At 43.4% G+C, this 21,176-nt stretch overlaps 1 protein-coding gene across 4 annotated transcripts in view; it reads right to left on the reverse strand.

Moving 5' to 3' along the window:
• The window catches only part of JAK1 (Janus kinase 1), a 65,728-nt gene that overhangs the window by 17,439 nt on the left and 27,113 nt on the right, over nucleotides 1-21,176 (reverse strand). For 3 of the 4 annotated variants that reach the window (XM_068405877.1, XM_068405876.1, XM_068405874.1), the window contains exons 2-8: nucleotides 15,563-15,642; nucleotides 14,521-14,719; nucleotides 11,365-11,488; nucleotides 5,089-5,242; nucleotides 3,037-3,200; nucleotides 2,577-2,919; nucleotides 881-1,054 (exon numbers count right to left, since the gene is read on the reverse strand). In XM_068405877.1, the coding sequence (XP_068261978.1) occupies nucleotides 881-1,054; nucleotides 2,577-2,919; nucleotides 3,037-3,200; nucleotides 5,089-5,242; nucleotides 11,365-11,488; nucleotides 14,521-14,719; nucleotides 15,563-15,568 (1,164 nt within the window). In that variant the 5' untranslated portion in view covers nucleotides 15,569-15,642. The remainder of the gene's footprint in view (nucleotides 1-880; nucleotides 1,055-2,576; nucleotides 2,920-3,036; nucleotides 3,201-5,088; nucleotides 5,243-11,364; nucleotides 11,489-14,520; nucleotides 14,720-15,562; nucleotides 15,643-21,176) is intronic. The other variant, XM_068405875.1, reaches the window with a different exon arrangement.

The following is a 21,176-nucleotide window of genomic DNA, read 5'->3' on the forward strand; positions in this document are numbered from 1 at the left end:
GCCAGGGGAGGGTCAGGTTGGACATTAGGAAGCATTTCTTCTGAGCAAGGGTCATTAGCCATTGGAAGGGGCTGCCCAGGGAGGTGGTGGAGTCACCATCTCTGGAGGGGTTTAAGAAAAGACTGGACATGGCACTTAGTGCCATGGTCTAGTTGCCATGGTGGTGTCAGGGCAATGGTTGGACTCGATGATCCCAGAGGGCTCTTCCAACCTGATTGATTCTGTGATTCTGTGACAGAAACCCATACATATTTAGGGAGCCAACACTGACCATTCTCTATCCTCCCCACTCATTACTGGCTAGAAACTTCCATTCTCCAGTGTGACGTATGTTCTGCTGTAATCCTACGTGAGATCTGTAAGGCAAACTCTTGTGCCAGCCTTTGTGAAACGCCAGAAATTCAGGACTGGGGCAGTCACGTTGGACTTGAAGCCAAGGGCACTCTGGCAGCTCCTTTCCAAATTCTAACAGCTGGCAGCCCACAGCAAGAAGAACTGGGTATCTACACACTGACTCTCCTCTCCCTTCCTCCCAGGTCCTCTCTGCATTTGTCTCCTCTCCCTCTGCCATCCTTGCTGAGCTCCTCTTTCTTGACACCGCTTTTGGCTATCCAGGCTGTACAGAGGAAGGCCATGGGCTGAGAAGCACATCAAGGAGGCCACCAGGCACTGGTGGTAGGCAGTAACAAGCGTCGAGAAACAACTGTGCTCACCACCTTGCTGCTCTTCTAACTAGCACTTTCACACCAGTACAGTGTTGAGGACAGCACATTTAACTGTTCTGTAAGTCCCATTAGAAAATGTTCCTCAAGGAGGTTGTCACACACCGTGTCACTCTAGCTTCCCATGGGAGGGAAGCCTACCCAAGGTTGGTTCTTACCATTCTTTTGTTATCCTGCTTGTTAATGCTAACTGTAGACTCCTTGATGACAATGTGGGTGATTTCAGGAAAATAGGAAAAATTGTTCCACGTGTCTCGAATTTTGTGTTTTTCTTCATCCTTTTTGGTTTTGCCATCAGACTTTTTCTTCTTCTCTTTCTCTGTCTGTACAGACTGCAAATATATTTTGGATAAAAGTATACTAATAACATATTTTTTTTGCACAGTGTTTTTACACTACAACAAAAATTCATGCCAAATTAATCCAGCTATTTTATTCTTGAATGCTTTTTGCATTGAATTACCAGTTCATTTACATGTTCAGTGTGTCTGTATTGCAAGGATATATTTCAATCAAGAACTGTCCAGAGGACAGTTTTCATGAGGATAAAAGAAACCAGTCATTAGCGAGGTAACTTACCCCTCTCTTGGCATGCTAGGAATAACTTTAGGAATAACTTTAGGAATAACTTTAGGAATAACTTTAGCAGCAGTCCAGGGCTGAAAGGGTTCTACTGAATTTTCTAAATTGAAATACCCTCTCAGAGCTCAGCCCAAAGGCAAGAGCCACATTCTTCTTGCAGTGCATGCCTGAACTGCCGACAGCGGATTAAATTCTGCACGCAGACCACAATGAAGCTGAGCATCTTACAGGTCAAAAATTATTAGTAACTACTTTTTTTTAAGTAAGACAAATGTTCAGGCTGAGCAAAGCTTCCCGCTAGTCACAGAAAGGTTCTCACTGAGACGAAAGTCTTTGGTTGGGGCATTTAAATCAATCTAATCTATAAATCAACAGAAAGAGGAGCCTTACAAGAAACAGGCTGCACTTCTTGCAACCTCTTCTGCTCAAATATCAGTTCTTCCTTGCCTCCCTCCCCCCTCCATTAATATTATCATTTAAAACAGAAATTCTCTACCAGAGATAGAGATAGTTGGGTTACATCTAAACAGAGTGAAGCACAATACTTTCTATGCTACAAAAGATAGTTATCAGTAGGGTTCTCATCACTGTGGTGAACTGAGGCAAGCAGAGAGGTCTACTTGTTCAAGTATTACATGTGGAGAAAAACTGTAGAATCTGCCATAACCTTTTCAAACTTGGAGCATATTTAATATTTATGTACACGAAGTACAGAAGAGATTAAGCAAAGTGACCTCGATTAGCAGCACTGAAACAAGGAGCAACATATAAAGTATCACTGACGTGAGAAATCTTAGCTTTAATGTCGCTGTATTTTAATTTATTCACGAAAAGTCTGTGAGTATGAGCAAACATGGCATCTGGGGTGCCATATACAGAAAAAGCATTAACACACTTTGATATCAAGACAGAGCACCAAACCATAAGGGCCTCCACAGACATTAATCTTTCAAGACTGCATCTGGTCATCTTTAATTTTCCTGGTGAACAGGTTGCCCACAGAGGTTGTGCAGTGTCCATCCTTGGAAGTCTTCAAGACCACAATGGACAAAGCCCTGAACAACCTGGTCTGATCTCAAAGCTAACCCTGAACAGGGGGTTGGACTAGACACCTCCTGAGGTCCCTTCCAACCTGCATAATCCTATAATCCTATGAAAGAAGTCCTTTCAATAAAAAGCTGGTCTGCAGTGTCTGAAGATCATGACCATTTTTTACCAGTTGTTATGCCCCCAAAAGCAATCTTCTAACTCCACTTATCAAGGGATACTTACATTTGGCTTAAGCCTCCACTGAATTCCATTGTTTCCTGTTACGATGACTTCATACAGTGGGCGGATCTCATTGTCTCCACAATTAAATCGATTTATTTCATTTTCCGATGAAATCAGCAAAAACGAAGTCTCAAAAATTTCTGCTCCATAATGTTTAGTCAAGGTCTCCATCGTTGATAAGTATTTCACTTTCAGATCACGTGGAGACACACTACTGTCACAAATGGTTTTGTTGTTAAACTCTTTAAGGAAATGCTTGAAAACATTATTTATCCGAATCCTGGTTAAGAAATTCCTCTGTCTGATAGTCTTGTTCAAAGTTTCAGGAATATAATGCTTATAACTAGAAGGAAAAACAATGTTATGAGTTAATACTGTTGTCTCCTAAATTTTTAACTCTCTAATAAAACACTTAAAGCGCAGCAGACCCTTCAGTGACAAAGAAGTTATCCCAGCTCACCTGATATCTTTGGGAAGCTCCGGAAGGTTCACCTTTTTCTTGATGGCATAGTGAGAGATTGCAAGGACAGCCATCCCCAGACATTCGTTTTCGATTTCATGAACCTCTTGATCATTTTTAGGATCACGGATTGGTGCCAGGCCTTTCACTAAGTCATACTGACCCTTAATAAGAAACAAAAAAAGAAAGCTACCAGATTTGGTATTTGTCATAGTTTATCTATGAGCAAGCTGGTGAAGGGTCTGGAGGGTCTGACCTATGAGGAGCGGCTGAGGGAGCTGGGGGTGTTTAGCCTGGAGAAGAGGAGGCTCAGAGGTGACCTTAGTGCAGTCTACAACTACCTGAAGGGATGTTCTGGTGGAGTGGGAGTCGGCCTCTTCTCCCAGGCAACTAGTGGTAGGACAAGAGGACACAGCCTCAAGCTTCGCCAGGGGAGGTTCAGGTTGGACATTAGAAAGCATTTCTTCTCAGCAAGGGTCATTAGCCATTGGAAGGGGCTGCCCAGGGAGGTGGTGGAGTCACCATCTCTGGAGGGGTTTAAGAAAAGACTGGACACAGCACTTAGTGCCATGGTCTAGTTGCCATGGTGGTGTCAGGGCAATGGTTGGACTCGATGATCCCAGAGGGCTCTTCCAACCTGGTTGATTCTGTGATTCTGTGAATATGTCACAAGATCACAAAGGCTCTCCTCGAGCAAGAAGAGTCACCCAAAACTGAATGCCAGGGCAGGAAGCGGTAGGAGAAGAATGGAAGAGTTGTGCAATAGATGCAGTCTTCTCTTAGACCAGTGAAACAGAAACACAGGCAAGCACTAGTCACCCCACAAACCCTGCCTATTTGAGAAGAAACACCAAGATTTGTGCCTGACAGACGTCTTTTAAAATGACAGTTTGTGGAACAGGTGGAATCACCACGTGGATTGTCACAGCACATCCATCCCACATACAGCCTACAGCGTTGTGGGTTTCACCAAGAACGTGTGTAGACACCCAGGTAGAACACCACTGCTCAGACACTTCCAAAACCCCTGCTGCCTTCTTTTATACATTAGCCCACCAAAAACTCACTTTGTTTCTGTTACACAATAAATACTTTGTGTCTCTGCTTTTATCTCTGCCCTTCATCACCTGGTGTCTCTATGAACCTCATGAACTCAGTCTCTAAGCTACATCTCAAAGCCAAGATTGCAAACTCAGAGGCAGCCGCCTTGCTCTGGGACAGTCTGAAAAATACTTGGTTACCAAAGAGCAAAAACATTTCACTTGCCTTATACTAGCATTAGTGTTTTTCTGTTTGACCTTTTTTTTAATGTTATTACCCAAAAGTAAAATTCTGCTTAATTGTCTAACAATTGTCTAACAATATCCACCACCACCAAGTGGGAGGCACCACAGAAGGAAAGAAAAACTGCATGTAAGCAGGCTGTGTGACAGTGCTTTTATCAGTCAATGTTTTACCACCACACAGTAAAAAAGACTCATTAAAAGGACACCATATTGTTGGTTTTAATCCTGCTACTGCTCCTCTATAGGACTATAGATGTCAAACTCATTACGTGCAAATGTTTCGCAAAAGAAAACGTGACAGCATTTACATCCAAAAATGGTTATTATTAAAAGAAAGCATGCTATAAAAATATAGCCCCTTTTGGCTGAGAGATAAAGTTTCTGCCCAGGGAGGTGGTGGAGTCACCATCTCTGGAGGGGTTTAAGAAAAGCCTGGACATGGCACTTAGTGCCATGGTCTAGTTGACATGGTGGTGTCAGGGCAATGGTTGGACTCGATGATCCCAGAGGGCTCTTCCAACCTGGCTGATTCTGGGATTCTGTGATTCTGTGTTCTGCATATGGGTAGATTGTTCCTCATGTAGCAAACTCTCTTCTCTTCACCACGCAGAAGTATGAAGAAAACACTTATCAATACTAACAGGTACATGTAAAGTACTTACATGTACTTTAAAAGTTTGAAAACAGGTCTTTAAAGCAGCTTCTGCTGGATCAAATAGTTTTTGTGTGACTACAATGGCAGAGAGACTTGCAAGTAACCTCCTACCTGTGCAAAGATGTATTCTAATGAGTATGCATCAAGTATAGGGGTTCCTTCTGGCACCAGCTTCTTCTCGTAAGAGTTCTTTGCCTTCCTTGGTGAATGCCTCCACACTGAGGGTTCGTTTTCACTAGTCCCATGCCAGTTTGTAAAGTAGTACCTTGCAAGGAAAGAGGAATAAACTTTAAAAACTTTTGGAGAAATCCTCCATTTATATGAGACACATAATTTAAACTTCTAAAAGAAAACCAGTTACAAGCCAAAATCCATCAATCTTCTGCCCTGAGGTTGCAACTTAAAGTGGTCCACTGCTGAAACTGCATGCCTGGCCTGAGGAACTGGGGGAAAACGGTGTATCAGTCAAAAGTCTTCAGCATTTCCACTCAACAGTATCTCACTCCTCACTCATGATACCGTGACCGACTGCCTGTTGCGTCCCTGCACAGTCCACCGAACAAGAAGGCACCACTCAGATGACAAGTATGTTTCCATCCCCTCTGAGGTTGCTTGAGCAGTGTAAGAGAGTGTAAAGCCTCTACTGTGCATTAACCAATGTCTGGTGTTAATATTCCAAGATAAAATGGCTCATCTAAAGGGTTACCAAGACTTCAGACCTCCTCTTCTACAGGCACAGGGAAGAAGTGGCCATGCCTTACTCCCTGGAATTTCTGCTTCCCTTTGGATTCTGATGGAGCTGGTGAAAAAGGCACTACCTCAAATCACCTGGTTTCAAAGGGACACAGTCAATCTTCTACTCAGAGGTGACCTTAGTGCAGTCTACAACTACCTGAAGGGAGGTTGTAGTGAAGTGGGAGTCGGCCTGTTCTCCCGGGCAACCAGCGATAGGACAAGAGGACACAGCCTCAAGCTTGGCCAGGGGAGGTTCAGGTTGGCCATTAGGAAGCATTTCTTCTCAGCAAGGGTCATTAGCCATTGGAAGGGGCTGCCCAGGGAGGTGGTGGAGTCACCATCTCTGGAGGGGTTTAAGAAAAGACTGGACATGGCACTTAGTGCCCTGGTCTAGTTGACATGGTGGTGTCAGGGCAATGGTTGGACTCGATGATCCCAGAGGGCTCTTCCAACCTGGTTGATTCTGTGATTCTGTGTATATTACAGACAAGCTTTTTACTTATACCTGTACACAAAGCTATTTAATTAAAAACCTGCTAAAGGAGTTCGCATCACTGAAAACCAATTAAATTTTTGAGTTGAAGCTGTCAGCACCTTTTGAGAAATCTTTGCCTAAGTTATTCCAGAAATCTGTGTTTATCTGGGTTCTAGTAACACTTAAGTAAAGTTTAGTTAAATCTGGTTTCAGTCAATGTGCCTTTTGCAGAGGTTCATGCCTTGCACATGATCTTGAACTACTTTTAATTAAAAGGTTACAGCAGAGCAGATTTACCCAACTGCTAAGTAGGAATGATTTCTATAAGAATATGTCAATCTAATTCCAGAGGAGAATTCAGCACTAACAAGAGCAAACAACGCAGAATTATTGCATTGTGTATAAATATATATATATTACTGCATTAATGCAAAGGGTGGTGTGAAATCAGATCATCTACGAACACATTTTGAGATTACAAATAAGAAATGTGTTTAAATAACACATCACTATGTTGCCCAAGCAGTTTCATTTCAAATATAACGCAATAAAAATTGCAAGAGACGTGTCGTGGAAGACAGGAAGACAGCAGGAAGGCAGCAAGTCAACTGGCAAATGCTTACGAACATTATGGTGCAGAACAACCCGCACGCAAAAGTGTTTTAAAATAGGTGACTAGATCTTCATGAGTTGTCCCTGACCCAAATGGAAGTTCACGGATTAAGCCCCATTTCTGCAGTGGTTGAGACTGGTGTGTCTCAGTCTCAGTGCAGAGTCAGGATCTCAAAGAGCAAAACAAAATTAGTACTTTTAGTTCAGCACCACGCGTTTTAATCACACGTGTTATCTGTACAATAAGTTGACCATTTAAATGAAGAATTATGTATCAAATTACTCTTAAGGAGATGAGAGGTCTGACCTACGAGGAACAGCTGAGGGAGCTGGGGGTGTTTAGCCTGGAGAAGAGGAGGCTCAGAGGTGACCTTAGTGCAGTCTACAACTACCTGAAGGGAGGTTGTAGCAGAGTGGGAGTCGACATCTTCTCCCAGGCAACCAGCGATAGGACAAGAGGACACAGCCTCAAGCTTCGCCAGGGGAGGTTCAGGTTGGACATTAGGAAGAGTTTCTTCTCAGCAAGGGTCATTAGCCATTGGAAGGGGCTGCCCAGGGAGGTGGTGGAGTCCCCATCTCTGGAGGGGTTTAAGAAAAGCCTGGACATGGCACTTAGTGCCCTGGTCTAGTTGCCATGGTGGTGTCAGGGCAATGGTTGGACTCGATGATCCCAGAGGGCTCTTCCAACCTGGCTGATTCTGTGATTCTGTGAGACTCTCTTTACAGTGGTTCTGTCCATCCTTTCTTTTGGTAAGTCTTTTTAAGCCCCAAAAAGCATATATCTATAGCGTGAGTACGAACACCAACACACAACTATGCCAAAACCTCCTGACAAGTACCGTAAGACACTGCAGAACTCCTTTGGTTGCAGCATAAAAAGCAAAGCAAATCCTTCTGCCTCCAGGAAATGACTTTGTTTCCGTATGCTCCTTTATAAGATGAGTGACAATTAATAACTCTGATTCTTTTGGTATTTCCTGAAAATAATTATGGGCAAGGTATTGTGTATTGTTTGTAACTGAGATGAAAACTTGCTCCTTTCCCTATTAAACTGTGCCCAGACAACACTTCTAACTTACAGTAAAAATTAGAGCCCCGTTGTTTGAGGAACCACATCAACAAAGAAGCAGAGTCCCTGCCTCAAAGAGACCGATGGACTTGGTGTAAGGGGCAGACAGATCATTACTATTCCACTGTCACAAACAGAAATGGGATCCAAGCTTTCCAATTCAGAAGTCCTGCAGATGAAGGGATGAAGGGAGGTTGTAGCGCAGTGGGAGTCGGCCTCTTCTCCCAGGCAACCAGCGACAGGACAAGAGGACACAGCCTCAAGCTTCGCCAGGGGAGGTTCAGGTTGGACAGTAGGAAGCATTTCTTCTCAGCAAGGGTCATTAGCCATTGGAAGGGGCTGCCCAGGGAGGCGGTGGAGTCACCATCTCTGGAGGGGTTTAAGAAAAGCCTGGACATGGCACTTAGTGCCCTGGTCTAGTTGCCATGGTGGTGTCAGGGCAACGGTTGGACTCGATGATCCCAGAGGGCTCTTCCAACCTGGTTGATTCTATGAGCTGGAAAGGAACCTGCGTGCTCCTGAGTTTCAGGAGCGTGACCTACCCCTCCTTCACAGAGCTTTAGCCCAGTCTGGCCAAGGAGTGTCTGGGGACCTGCTGTTCTCCTTCACCTACAGCGGCTCTGATAGTCCTTCCTTCCAGAGCTTCCAGAAACGTGTACTGGCTCCCTTCTCCACACCAACAATCACTGCTACCTCTGGCTCAAACACAACCCAGCCGTGGAACAGTTAAACTCCTCCTCCATCAGCTGCTGTGCTAATTAGTCCAGGATATTACAAAATACTGTGGTTTCTTGTGTTGTAGACTTTTTTTTTTCCTAAACTTGAGGCAAGTGAAAGAAATATAGGGCTAGTTACGATGTTTCTAGTGAAAAGCAAGTCCTTTTAAAATATTACCAAAAGTAGAGCAGGTGGCACAGATTTGGTGGGGAGAGGAGGAGGACGGGAAGTCCACACAGCCAGAAACCAAATCTAAAGCTTTCAGCAGTGGGAGAAAAATCAAACACTTAAAGCACTTGAAATTACTCAGTTGCACACCTTCATTTTATATATATAATTTTAATAGGACATGACTAAATCAAACCTATCTATGTAATGAAATTTCAGAAATAAGGTTGTCCACATAAAAATGATTTGGTTTCTACAGTCTAATACCTCTTGCAGAGCTCAGAATAAACAATATTCATTTAGAGAACAGTTTCACAATCCTGTGTTGCTCATAATTTTTCAGTGCTCAGCCCTGCTCTCAGTTCAGATGCCCAAGCCAAGACACACAATAGATGAGAAATAAAAGAAAGGAAAATACCACTTCTCCAATACACTATATTTCTAGGGAGACAGGAATCTTTAGATTAGCACCTAAACTCATATAATCTCTTCCTAAACGCATATGCAATTATTTTAAATACATATTATTGGCTCAAAGTTTGCCAATTTTCATGCATGAAGTACATCTGACAAAAGAGATGCCCCTGCCAAACTTCAAATCCCAACTCCAAAGCTTAAAAAAATAAACCACCAGAACTTTTAAATGTAGAAGGGCATTTTCCATAGCTTCATTCTATAAAATTGTAGAACAGAAAAATTTCCAGAAAATAAAGTTCAACAGAAACACATAAACACCAAACACAGCGGAAACTATTTTTTAAGAATTCAGTTATAAACAGCATCATCCTTCTAATCAGAGGATTAAACTCCCATAACTACATTTTTAAAATACCACCTTATCTATTGAGAAAAGCAGAGCACATCAAAGAACTTCAGCATCAGGGGGAGACGTCCCAGATTCACATTATACCAAGAATTTTTTTTTTTAATGCAGTATATGGTTAATCTGACTGATCTCTTAAAGCAGGAAAGGACACTTAACGCTCTGGAAGAGGCCATTAGAGTCCTCAGAGCTTCTTTTAGGGAGTCACTCAATTCCATTATTATATGGTGTTTATCTGCCAAACTTAATCACAGCTCTTTAAATCTGAGATTAGTCGAGGTTAAGTCATTAATACCACTAATAGACTGCGTTAAAGAGAAGACTATATCCTCTTCCTCTTCTAAAAATAGGTATCATAATTATTTGAAAAGCAAAGATCTTTTTGTTGACTGACAGTATTTTTTTTCTCATAACAGTTCATCCAACAACAACAATTCCAGTCTGGCACAAATGGAATCAGAATTGAAATACCTTACAATTCAAAAATAAAATTTCAAAGCTCTCTCTTTGTGTCTGCAAAGTGGTTGTTATTCTCTAACGAGCCTAGAAGATGGTTTGGATGCACAACCTGAGGTTTACACATGCCAGTTCTCTCATTAGGATGTACAAGTGATAGTCATGTTGTCTAATTAGAGATTATCAGGAAAAAGATGTTAAAATGCATACAGCTGTATTACCACTTGAAGTTTTTTCTCTATAGCCCAAACTGACCATGTATGTGAGTATTATATTTTAAGGCAAAGAGAGAATATTACATAGAAGCTTATTTTCTTACAGTTGTACCTTGAAGAATCGACAAAAATGATCCGTGGACTGGCTTTAGGAAGATGGGTGAAGTTTCTAGACTAATTATTCCTGGAAGTAAAGCTTACTCCATATATTTTTCTCCTCTATCATACATTTAAAGCTCATATTGATGCAAGAAGAAAAGTCAAAATAAACATCAAACAAAGAAGGCAGTATCACAGAATCAGTCAGGTTGGAAGAGCCCTCTGGGATCATCGAGTCCAACCATTGCCCTGACACCACCATGGCAACTAGACCAGGGCACTAAGTGCCATGTCCAGGCTTTTCTTAAACACCTCCACAGATGGTGACTCCACCACCTCCCTGGGCAGCCCCTTCCAATGGCTAATGACCCTTGCTGAGAAGAAATGCTTCCTAATGTCCAACCTGAACCTCCCCTGGCCAAGCTTGAGGCTGTGTCCTCTTGTCCTATCGCTAGTTGCCTGGGAGAAGAGGCACATGTCAGATAAAGATCCTGGGAACAATGGTTTCTATTTTCTGATGCTTTCTCCACTTTAGTGTATGCCACCCACAGGGAGGTCACACAGATTCCCTTACAGTCCTAGAGGAGAATTTCAAAAGCAATAGCACGTTGCTTCTTCCTTTCAAGTCAATAGTAAAATTCCCATTGACCTCAGCAGGAGAACAGTTCACTTTGAACACTTCAAATGGAAATTGAAATGTGCAAAATACTGACATCATAAAACAACATTTTGGAGCCATTTTTTTCAGCTTAGCTTTTAGGTAGTTCAGTCACCTACTGCTTTGTGGATACAGGTTCTTGAGGTTTTTCAGCTTGTGGGGCTTTTGTCAAGGTTACATAGCAAGATGAAAAAAAATCAGGAGACGTTTTAAGCTTTTCCTGTTAATCTCTTATCTATGCTGTGAAAAGCAAGCTGCTGCTTTTGGTTTTGCTTTCCTGCTTCTTCAGTGAGTTCAGTAGTAAGAGTCAGAGCATCTACATATGGCTAAGGAATCATTTTTCAGATGTTTTGCACTTACCTCATGCGATAATGGAGCCGGTGTGATGTTTTTTCATCTATCTTAAAGACCTGGTTTGGTGCATACCAGAGCCTTCTGTTCTCATCATACAGCGCAAAGAGATTATGGCACAGAGGAGATATAGCTGTCAGAGAAAGGTAAATAAATGTATGAATCCAGGCTACAATACACACCTCAAAAATACAAATGCATAAAGCAAATATCTGCTCTTGCAAAATAGACCAGAAAATGAAACTGATACTAGGATTCATTTAAAACAAACATTAAGAAAGTTATGGTTAAAGTGGAGCCGCAAACTGTGCACTGGCTCACTGCACTGGTTTTATCATGTATTAAACAGCTTATCATTTCAGCTACTTCTAACATTAAACTTATTCTGAAATCCTGATTTTGCCAAAGCTCTGAACTTAAAAGGAAACTACAAGATTCTGGGCAAGAACAACCCCATGTACCAGTACAAGTTGGGGACAGAGCTGTTGGAGAGCAGCGTAGGGGAAAGGGACCTGGGGGTCCTAGTGGACAGCAGGATGACCATGAGCCAGCAGTGTGCCCTTGTGGCCAAGAAGGCCAATGGCATCCTGGGGTGTATTAGAAGGGGTGTGGTTAGCAGGTCAAGAGAGGTTCTCCTCCCCCTCTACTCTGCCCTGGTGAGGCCGCATCTGGAATATTGTGTCCAGTTCTGGGCCCCTCAGTTCAAGAAGGACAGGGAACTGCTAGAGAGAGTCCAGCGCAGAGCCACGAAGATGATTAAGGGGGTGGAACATCTGCCTTATGAGGAGAGGCTGAGGGAGCTGGGTCTCTTTAGCTTGGAGAAGAGGAGACTGAGGGGTGACCTCATTAATGTTTATGAATATGTAAAGGGCAAGTGTCATGAGGATGGAGCCAGGCTCTTCTCAGTGACATCCATTGACAGGACAAGGGGCAATGGGTGCAAGCTGGAACACAGGAGGTTCCACATAAATATGAGGAAAAACTTCTTTACGGTGAGGGTGACTGAACACTGGCACAGGCTGCCCAGAGAGGTTGTGGAGTCTCCTTCTCTGGAGACATTCAAAACCCGCCTGGACGCGTTCCTGTGTGATATGGTCTAGGCAATCCTGCTCCAGCAGGGGATTGGACTAGATGATCTTTCGAGGTCCCTTCCAATCCCTAACATTCTGTGATTACTTTAAAATCTCAGTTTTTCCAGATCACAGAAATGGGTGTTTTAAAAAAAACACTCAGCAATACCAAAACTTTCTCAGTTTTATTTTATTAATAAATTTTACTCCCATACTTGAAAGAGAGGTTTTAGTAAAACAATGAAAATTCCCTTCTCATTAGCAAGCACGCAGAAAGCACACCATGTCATTTTCCTATTCTTTGCTAATTCAACAGAGGGTTTTCCAACAAAGAACAGACTTTGACTTGTATGTCTAGGCTGACCTGTTTTAACCTTTGTACTTCACTACCACGTGCTGGGGACTTAGCAAAAAAACGAGACAAGGCAGAAAGAAGTTCCCTTAAGGAAACCTCGCTTTAAGTCATTTCTTCACAGGTTTTAAACTTCCAACAGAAATTACTGGCAGCAGTTGCACAGTAGGTGGGTTCACACTCCTACAACCAGCAGCAGTTCACAGCTGACATAAATATATCTCCTAAGTACTCCTTTAAGTACTCCTCATTTTCATTCAAACCATTCAAAAACAACGTGAGAATTTATTTGATGAGGTTTGTCCTCCAGATTCCCATCATTCCTGCCTTTCCAGTGAAAGAGAAGCAATTAGGCAAATGAACTGAATGGTACTCAATGTTACAAGAACCAAGATGAGATGGGAAAAGAAAATATTTTAAAGCTGCAGGAAAACTTATGCCCAGTTTACCTCTTTATACAACCAGATTCACGCCTCTCACATCAGCAATAATATTTAGTGTTCCATGAAGCCTGGGGAACACAAAATTAGGATCGGGGTGGGAAAGAACTTTAGAATTGTAAATATAAAAGTACACTGGTTCATGAGGCTCCAACGTAGATTAAATCCATTAATTCCAGTAGAATTACTTAGATGTTCAAATATTTTGCTGAGTCAAGGACCACAGTGACAAAGCAAGACATCTTCATCATGCATTAATGTATTACTGCAATTGTGCACAGCTGAGGTTATCTTAAGTGGTGAATTATTAGTACTACAGACACTGTAACTCTCTGCAAAGAAGTGTCAAGTAACAGAATATTAAAACTGGAAAAGTAGTAAAAAGGTTTTGTTTTCTTTTTCATTAGTTCCCTCCGAAATTTTGTGTCCTGTTCTGGGCCCCGCACTTCAAGAAAGATGTTGAGGTGTTGGAGCGAGTCCAGAGGAGGGCGACCAAGCTGGGGAAGGGTCTGGAGGGTCTGACCTCTGAGGAACGGCTGAGGGAGCTGGGGGTGTTTAGCCTGGAGAAGAGGAGGCTCAGAGGTGACCTTAGTGCAGTCTACAACTACCTGAAGGGACGTTGTAGTGGAGTGGGAGTTGGCCTCTTCTCCCAGGCAACTAGCGACAGGACAAGAGGACACAGCCTCAAGCTTGGCCAGGGGAGGTTCAGGTTGGCCATTAGGAAGCATTTCTTCTCAGCAAGGGTCATTAGCCATTGGAAGGGGCTGTCCAGGGAGGTTGGTGGAGTCACCATCTCTGGAGGGGTTTAAGAAAAGACTGGACATGGCACTTAGTGCCCTGGTCTAGTTGCCATGGTGGTGTCAGGGCAATGGTTGGACTCGATGATCCCAGAGGGCTCTTCCAACCTGGTTGATTCTGTGATTCTGTGATTCTGAAATGTTTTATAACATGGGACAGATCCCAACAGGCTTACCAAGTAGCATACGAGGTAAAGCCAGCTTTGTGTTAACTTATTTGTATGTGGTGTCTCCTCTGCTCTTAAAAGACACCTAATCATCCCACCCAAATTAAAAAATCAGTACCTGTATCTGCCAGAAAGCAGGGTGGGAGATCACCACTTTACATGAATCTCAGGACAGTCTCTCCCACCATTTCTTCCACTTCAAGCAGTTTAAGAACTGCTCAAACAGCCCCTTGGCAAAAGTTTCCATCCTGGACCACACAACATGTGTATTTCTTCTACAAGCACTGACTTACATGCAGAGAAGGACGCATAGAACTTAGATAAAATCCATATACTCACAACACCTCTGGGCAGCTTCAATGCACAGCTCCTCCGAGGTGAACTCGCCGCTGGTGTAACAAATTGGATTTTTATCTTGCAGGTAAAAAAGCACCTCTAAACCCTGATGCTGAGCTTCCAGGTTTACTTCGCTCTTCTTTGTGCTCCTCATTTTCGCACAGAAAGCCATGGCTTTGCAATCTTCTTTTACGTTTAGATACTGAAAGTGGAGGAAAAGTAGGCAAGGAAAACATGAAGAAGAGTTTGAATATTTGTCAGAACACAAATCTGCTGTTTCATGAGGCACCTGCACTCTGATGGGTGAGGCACAGCACTTCTCAAAGTCTTCACATTGGAACCTGATTATTTAAACTCAGTACTTCTCACAAATGAGGGGAAAAGTGAAAAAATAAGGTCAGTGATTATTCACTGTTCCAAATTAACTCTGTTCCAATTAATTTCCCTCTGTTCTGGTGGTTCCACAACTATTCTAGAAGGTTTCTCTCCTTACTGTAAAGCAGGAATAACTTTCACATCCTTAAGCACATAAGTGGCTGAAAAACAATACTTGAGGCTGGGTAATATAAACAGTATCACTTATATTTCCTTTAAAAAAAATAAGTTAGCTTCTATTTTTAATATCTCCTTAACAACTAAATATTTCTGATAGTTTTCTCCCCTCTCACCCTTTGTTTTTTAACCTCCTGATAGTTAATGTGTCAAGGTGAAATGAGCTTTATGGGAGAGTTATTTTTTGTTATGACTAAGGAAAGAGTAGCACTAAGTAGGTTTAATGCAATAGCTTTTAGGCTGCCAAGAATACACACAAGACAGCTCTGACTCCAAAGAAAATCCACGTTGCATTTTATACTCAGTGCTTAAATAGAAAGAGTGGAAAGGAAATAGATGAACACACACTCTGGGTATTAGAGGGTCTGTGTTCCATGTTTTACTAAGCTTTAGCTCAATTAATAACAAAAGCCGAAACCACCAATTCTATCGTTTACAAACTTAATCCTCCCACCGAAAAACAAACAAAACCCAACCCCGAAAGCCAACACACCTGCATTTATGTGACTGTCTGATCTTCTGCGCAACTGAAACGGAGTATCTTCACGCTCTCCAAGAGCAACTTGACTCTGGCTGAGAAAAAAAAAAAAATTAAAATTGTCAGGAATGGCTTTGTCCAGTTTGAGGCACAAAATATATGGTCAGAGTGATAAAATGCCACTTGCAATCCGAGGGAATCTTTCCATTAATATACTGAGATCCCGATCTAGTCTCAACCAAAGCCAGTCATAGCAAGCTGTGTAAGTCTACTGATTTGACTCTTTGGGTGCACTGGCTGAGATGCAAACAAAAAACAGGGAGAAAAGCCTTGGTTGTTCATTGCCTTTTTTTTTTTTCATATTTTCAGAGCATCAACCATCGGTTTGGTGTCATACTCACTGCAACCCTTAGCTGTGACACCAGCTTTACCTCCTTCATGGCTTTTGAAGTCACTTCATTCTTTACATTTTTAACTACAAATTGCTAATTTCCAATTCTTCTCTAGTCTCAACCTACCTGAAGGGAGGTTGTAGTGGAGTGGGAGTCGGCCTCTTCTCCCGGGCAACCAGCGATAGGACAAGAGGACACAGCCTCAAGCTTGGCCAGGGGAGGGTCACGTTGGACATTAGGAAGCATTTCTTCTCAGCAAGGGTCATTAGCCATTGGAAGGGGCTGCCCAGGGAGGTGGTGGAGTCACCATCTCTGGAGGGGTTTAAGAAAAGCCTGGACATGGCACTTAGTGCCCTGGTCTAGTTGCCATGGTGGTGTCAGGGCAATGGTTGGACTCAATGAGCCCAGAGGTCTCTTCCAACCTGATTGATTCTGTGATTCTGTTTTTTCCCCCTTCCAGATTATCAGGTTTTTTTCTTTGTTTTATTCTCCTTTGCTCCATGAAACGTGCAGAGCCTTCAGTGGGCAGCAGAGAGTAAGGAAGCTGCTCAAGGGAGTATCATTCCACGGGTCATACTTCTCTCAGAGGAACCTCTTCTCCTCTATCCCTACCAGAACGTACTTGAACTAAATGTGTCTTGTTTTTGCTGCAATGGCATAAGGGCTTAATCTGATATAGCAAACTTCAATGAATATTGTTTTATAAGCCTTAGGCTTAGGCTGGGGAAAGTCTGCCCCTGCTGCACAAGCTTGCGTTGCGCTTGGAAAGTGCCCAGCAAACGTGATACTATCATAGAAAAAATAACATTTAACAGCACAGTACGTATTTACAATCAAATTGCACGTTCCTTCCATCCGTGCCACTTTAATGCTAAATTTGAGTTTCCAGACACATTCCCTCAGCAATAATATGGGGAAGGAGTAATTGAGAGCATGATTACTGGAACGGCCAAGCCAGTAAATATTTCTGCACAACACAGAAAATTTAAATGCAAAAGGTTAAAGATATTATCTTTAATCTAATTAAAAACACTCCCTTTTAAACAACGTCTCTTATAACTGAAACTCAATATATTTTAATGTCTGTGTGGGCATAATATTAAAAAAATTGTCCAGACGTTTTAAAATGTGAAGGGAAATATAAACCCACTGCCTTCTTGCAGATTCATAAATCAAAACTGTTGCTTTTCAACACAGCATTCGTTGGTTTTGCTTCATAGCTCGTACTCTTGTTTCTAATCACGGCAGCAATTCTCAGAGTACAAAAGAACCTGAAGTGCTGCTTCATTTACAACACGCTTCTGGGGAGGAACCAAACCAACCAATGTCTAATCTCTAGCTTATTATTTACTAACGAGTTTCGAGATATTCCCACGTTCAATGTCAGGAATTCACCTTTTAAAAAATGCACCTTAATCTTCCAAAAAGACTCCTCTGAACAAGACAAATTCCTGCTCTGTTTAGCTACAGCATCTCTCACCAGTCCTGCACAGTAATATTGTTGTACACACAGGTCACAGCACCCGGTGACAGCCAGGACAGCGTGAGGGCAGCCACAGGCAGGGACACCTTCCACCAGACCAGGCTGCTCCAAGCCCCATCCAACCTGGCCTTGAACACTGCCAGGGAGGGGGCAGCCACAGCTTCTCTGGACAACCTGGGCCAGTGTCCCTCCACCCTCACAGCAAATAATTTCTTCCTAATTACAGGCGGTCTCTTGCAATCTTAGGCATCACAGAATCCCAGAATCAACCAGGTTGGAAGAGCCCTCTGGGATCATCAAGGCCAACCATTGCCCTGACACCACCATGGCAACTAGACCAGGGCACTAAGTGCCATGGCCAGGCTTTTCTTAAACACCTCCAGAGATGGTGACTCCACCACCTCCCTGGGCAGCCCCTTCCAATGGCTAATGACCCTTGCTCAGAAGAAATGCTTCCTAATGGCCAACCTGAACCTCCTCTGGCCAAGCTTGAGGCTGTGTCCTCTTGTCCTATCGCTGGTTGCCCGGGAGAAGAGGCCGACTCCCACTCTGCTACAACCTCCCTTCAGGTAGTTGTAGGCTGCAATAAGGTGACCTCTGAGCCTCCTCTTCTCCAGGCTAAACACCCCCAGCTCCCTCAACCGTTCCTCGTAGGTCAGATCCTCCAGACCCTTCACCAGCTTGGTCGCCCTCCTCTGGACTCGCTCCAACACCGTTTCAGAGCCTCGGTGGACCATTGTTTTTTGTGTATCTTCTGCAGATCATCTCCCTCCCTCCTGAGTGCTTCCCTAATGAACTTACAGATACCAGCTGTATCCTTTCTCAGCCTGCGTTTTGCTTGCCTTGCGCCACGCTTCACTGGTCTCTTCCTGCACGACAAGCTCCACTTTCCCCTCCTCATCCTTGCAGCACTTCCCAACACCTAACCCATCCTCCTCAAGCAGCCCTACTCCAGGGGGGACAACGTAGGATGACGGGGATGCACTCAGTCTGCTGGGAGCAGTCTGACAGGACAGCATTTGCTTTTTTCAGATTATGTTTCTTCTTCACCTGATTTCTGTTTCTCATGGTGGAAACAGCCTTTTGTGATGCACGCTGCAAAATGTCTAGGGGAAAGTAGGATGGTCTCTTCTCGAGCTACTGCTTGGTAACTCCACACCTCGAAAGCTGATGCGTTACAGCCTTCTGAGCACTCCCAAAGCAAAGGGTTTCTCTGGTCCTTTAAAATCCTGACCAACCTATACACACACACCTCCCACCTTCTGAAAAGTCTGTATTTCAGTTGCCAAGTAACTCAGCCAGCTGGCAGGGTGAGCAAGTCCCCAGCCCGCTGCACCACCAGCAGAGGGGGACAACGATTCATCCTTCACACAAGGGTTTCAACCACAAAATTAGTGAGTTTGGGTGCACGCAGGCACAAAAACAAAACCATGCACCCACCATTGCCAAAACTTGCATCTAACTTCTTTGGACAAGGTCAATGAACAGATCTGGAGCCCACAGAAGGTATTTTTCCTCATACACAGATGATGACCTCATAAAATTTCGTTATCAGAAAGATGGAAAGTTAAAAAACAGGGAGAGGGAATTCTAAAGGCAGGTTGTTCAAAATCAGTTTGTTTCTGGTTTGGCTATTAAGACTCAAGGAAATATTTGGAACAGAAGTCCCTGCCACAGCTAAGATCTCCTTAGTAGAGAGGAGTGGTTCAAGCCCAATAGTCCCAGCATTTCTAAGGAAAAAAAAAAAATGTACAACGCTATTTGTTGAATAACCCCTTTAAACTTTTGTACGCCTCAAAAATCACAGAATCATTTTGGTTGGGAAGGACCTTCAAGACCATCGAGTCCAACCGTTAACCCAGCACTGCCAAGCCCACCACTAACCCACATCCCTCAGCACCGCATCTACACGGCTTTTAAATCCCTCCAGGGATGGTGACTCCACCACTGCCCTGGGCAGCCTGGTCCACTACTTGATAACCCCTTCCATGAAGAAATTTTTCCTAATATCCAATCTAAACCTCCCCTGGAGAAAAAAATCAAGGAAAGAAAAGACGAAGGCATAAATTAAATACCTTAGAAACCATTTGCAAATCTTTCTTGAACCAGAAGGAAGAAGTTAATCCCCTGTTGTGGAAGGAGGAGCCTGGAAAAGCCAGCCTGGCCCCAAAGCCTCCTGTGAAGGTCAGACATCTGCACCTGGCCCTGCCAACAGTCCTCCTCGACAAAAAAACTCCGAAACAAAAAAAAACCCCACACTGGCCCTGCTACACCACCGCCCCTGGGCTGTCCACGCTTCCACCAGAAACAAAGATCATGGAAGCGAAATACAAAGATAGAAGGGGGCAAAAGTCCCCAAAATGTGAGGAGAGGAAAATCCCAGGTAAAACCTGACCAAACCAGAACTCTGCTTGAAGCACCATTCGCAAGTTCTTCCTCTTTTTATCCCTCTCAGACGATTTAGTTTCTGGTTTCACGACAGGGACAGAGCCAGGGGATGTTTATGATTGCTTGTGCTAAGAAAGTAACAGACAGGCTCTCCTTGAGCGTGCAGAGCGTGCCGTTTTTCTAGTGTTCATAGTTTATGTCAGCTCAAAAGTTCTCAATTATTATTATTTTTTCAGCACACTAGTAAAGAAACTTGCCGCAGCCCGTACAGCACAGAACATGCACCTAATCTAGCATAACCCATTAGAGACTCATTTAAAATAAAACCAGGCACTCTAGTTAACTTCATAAATTTTAACAAGAAAAAATGACAGTAATGAGACGATCGCAGCGATGAAGCAGCACATTAAAATCCCAGATCACTGAAGGGGCCATCGCACCGGTGACCAACCACCCTCCTACAGCAACCCTGGGAAGGTACAGCCACCACCGCAGTAAACAAAGGCTGGACCAGCCTGGATTAACTAAAGCTCAGCGGAAAGAAAAAGGTAAAAACTTTGCATTAAAGTAGAATATGACCATACACAGATCTCCTTCAGGTCTAAAACTTGTGCAAGTAAGTCTGAGGACAGCAAAACACAGAATCAATCAGGTTGGAAGAGCCCTCTGGGATCATCCAGTCCAACCATTGCCCTGACACCACCATGGCAACTAGACCAGGGCACTAAGTGCCATGGCCAGGCTTTTCTTAAACCCCTCCAGAGATGGGGACTCCACCACCTCCCTGGGCAGCCCCTTCCAATGGCTAATGACCCTTGCTGAGAAGAAATGCTTCCTAATGGCCAACCTCAACCTCCCCTGGCCAAGCTTGAGGCTGTGTCCTCTTGTCCTATCACTAGTTGCCTGGGAGAAGAGGTATTTGGGTCCTTTCCGTGCATATGCAATATTTTATCATCTTCACGTATGTGATCCCATGCTGTTTTTTTCCCCACAGGACTCTCTCACTGAATGTGCAATTCAGCAATTATTTTATTTTATTCTTTTATTCAGAGTGATCTCACCACATGCTGTTTACCTCTGCCCCCAAACCAGAATTACTAATTCCCCTCGGGTTTTTCTATAGTATTCATTCTGCGATATGACTGATCTATGTTGTAAAACCTTTGTTTTAAAAATCGGGCTGAGAGCGCATATAAGGGAAATTTTCAGCAAAAACAGCGTGCAGTGAAGTTCTTCAGAACCGAAAAACAGGGTGCATCGATCGGGTATGTCAGCCAGCCCTCATTAGTGCACAGCTTTATTAACAGATGTTATATATTTCCATTTTTAGCAATCTAACTCTGAAAGGCAGAGGAGGCAGGCTCCT

Source organism: Nyctibius grandis, chromosome 8 (genome assembly GCF_013368605.1).
Source record: "Nyctibius grandis isolate bNycGra1 chromosome 8, bNycGra1.pri, whole genome shotgun sequence".
In the NCBI taxonomy this organism is placed as follows: domain Eukaryota; kingdom Metazoa; phylum Chordata; class Aves; order Nyctibiiformes; family Nyctibiidae; genus Nyctibius; species Nyctibius grandis.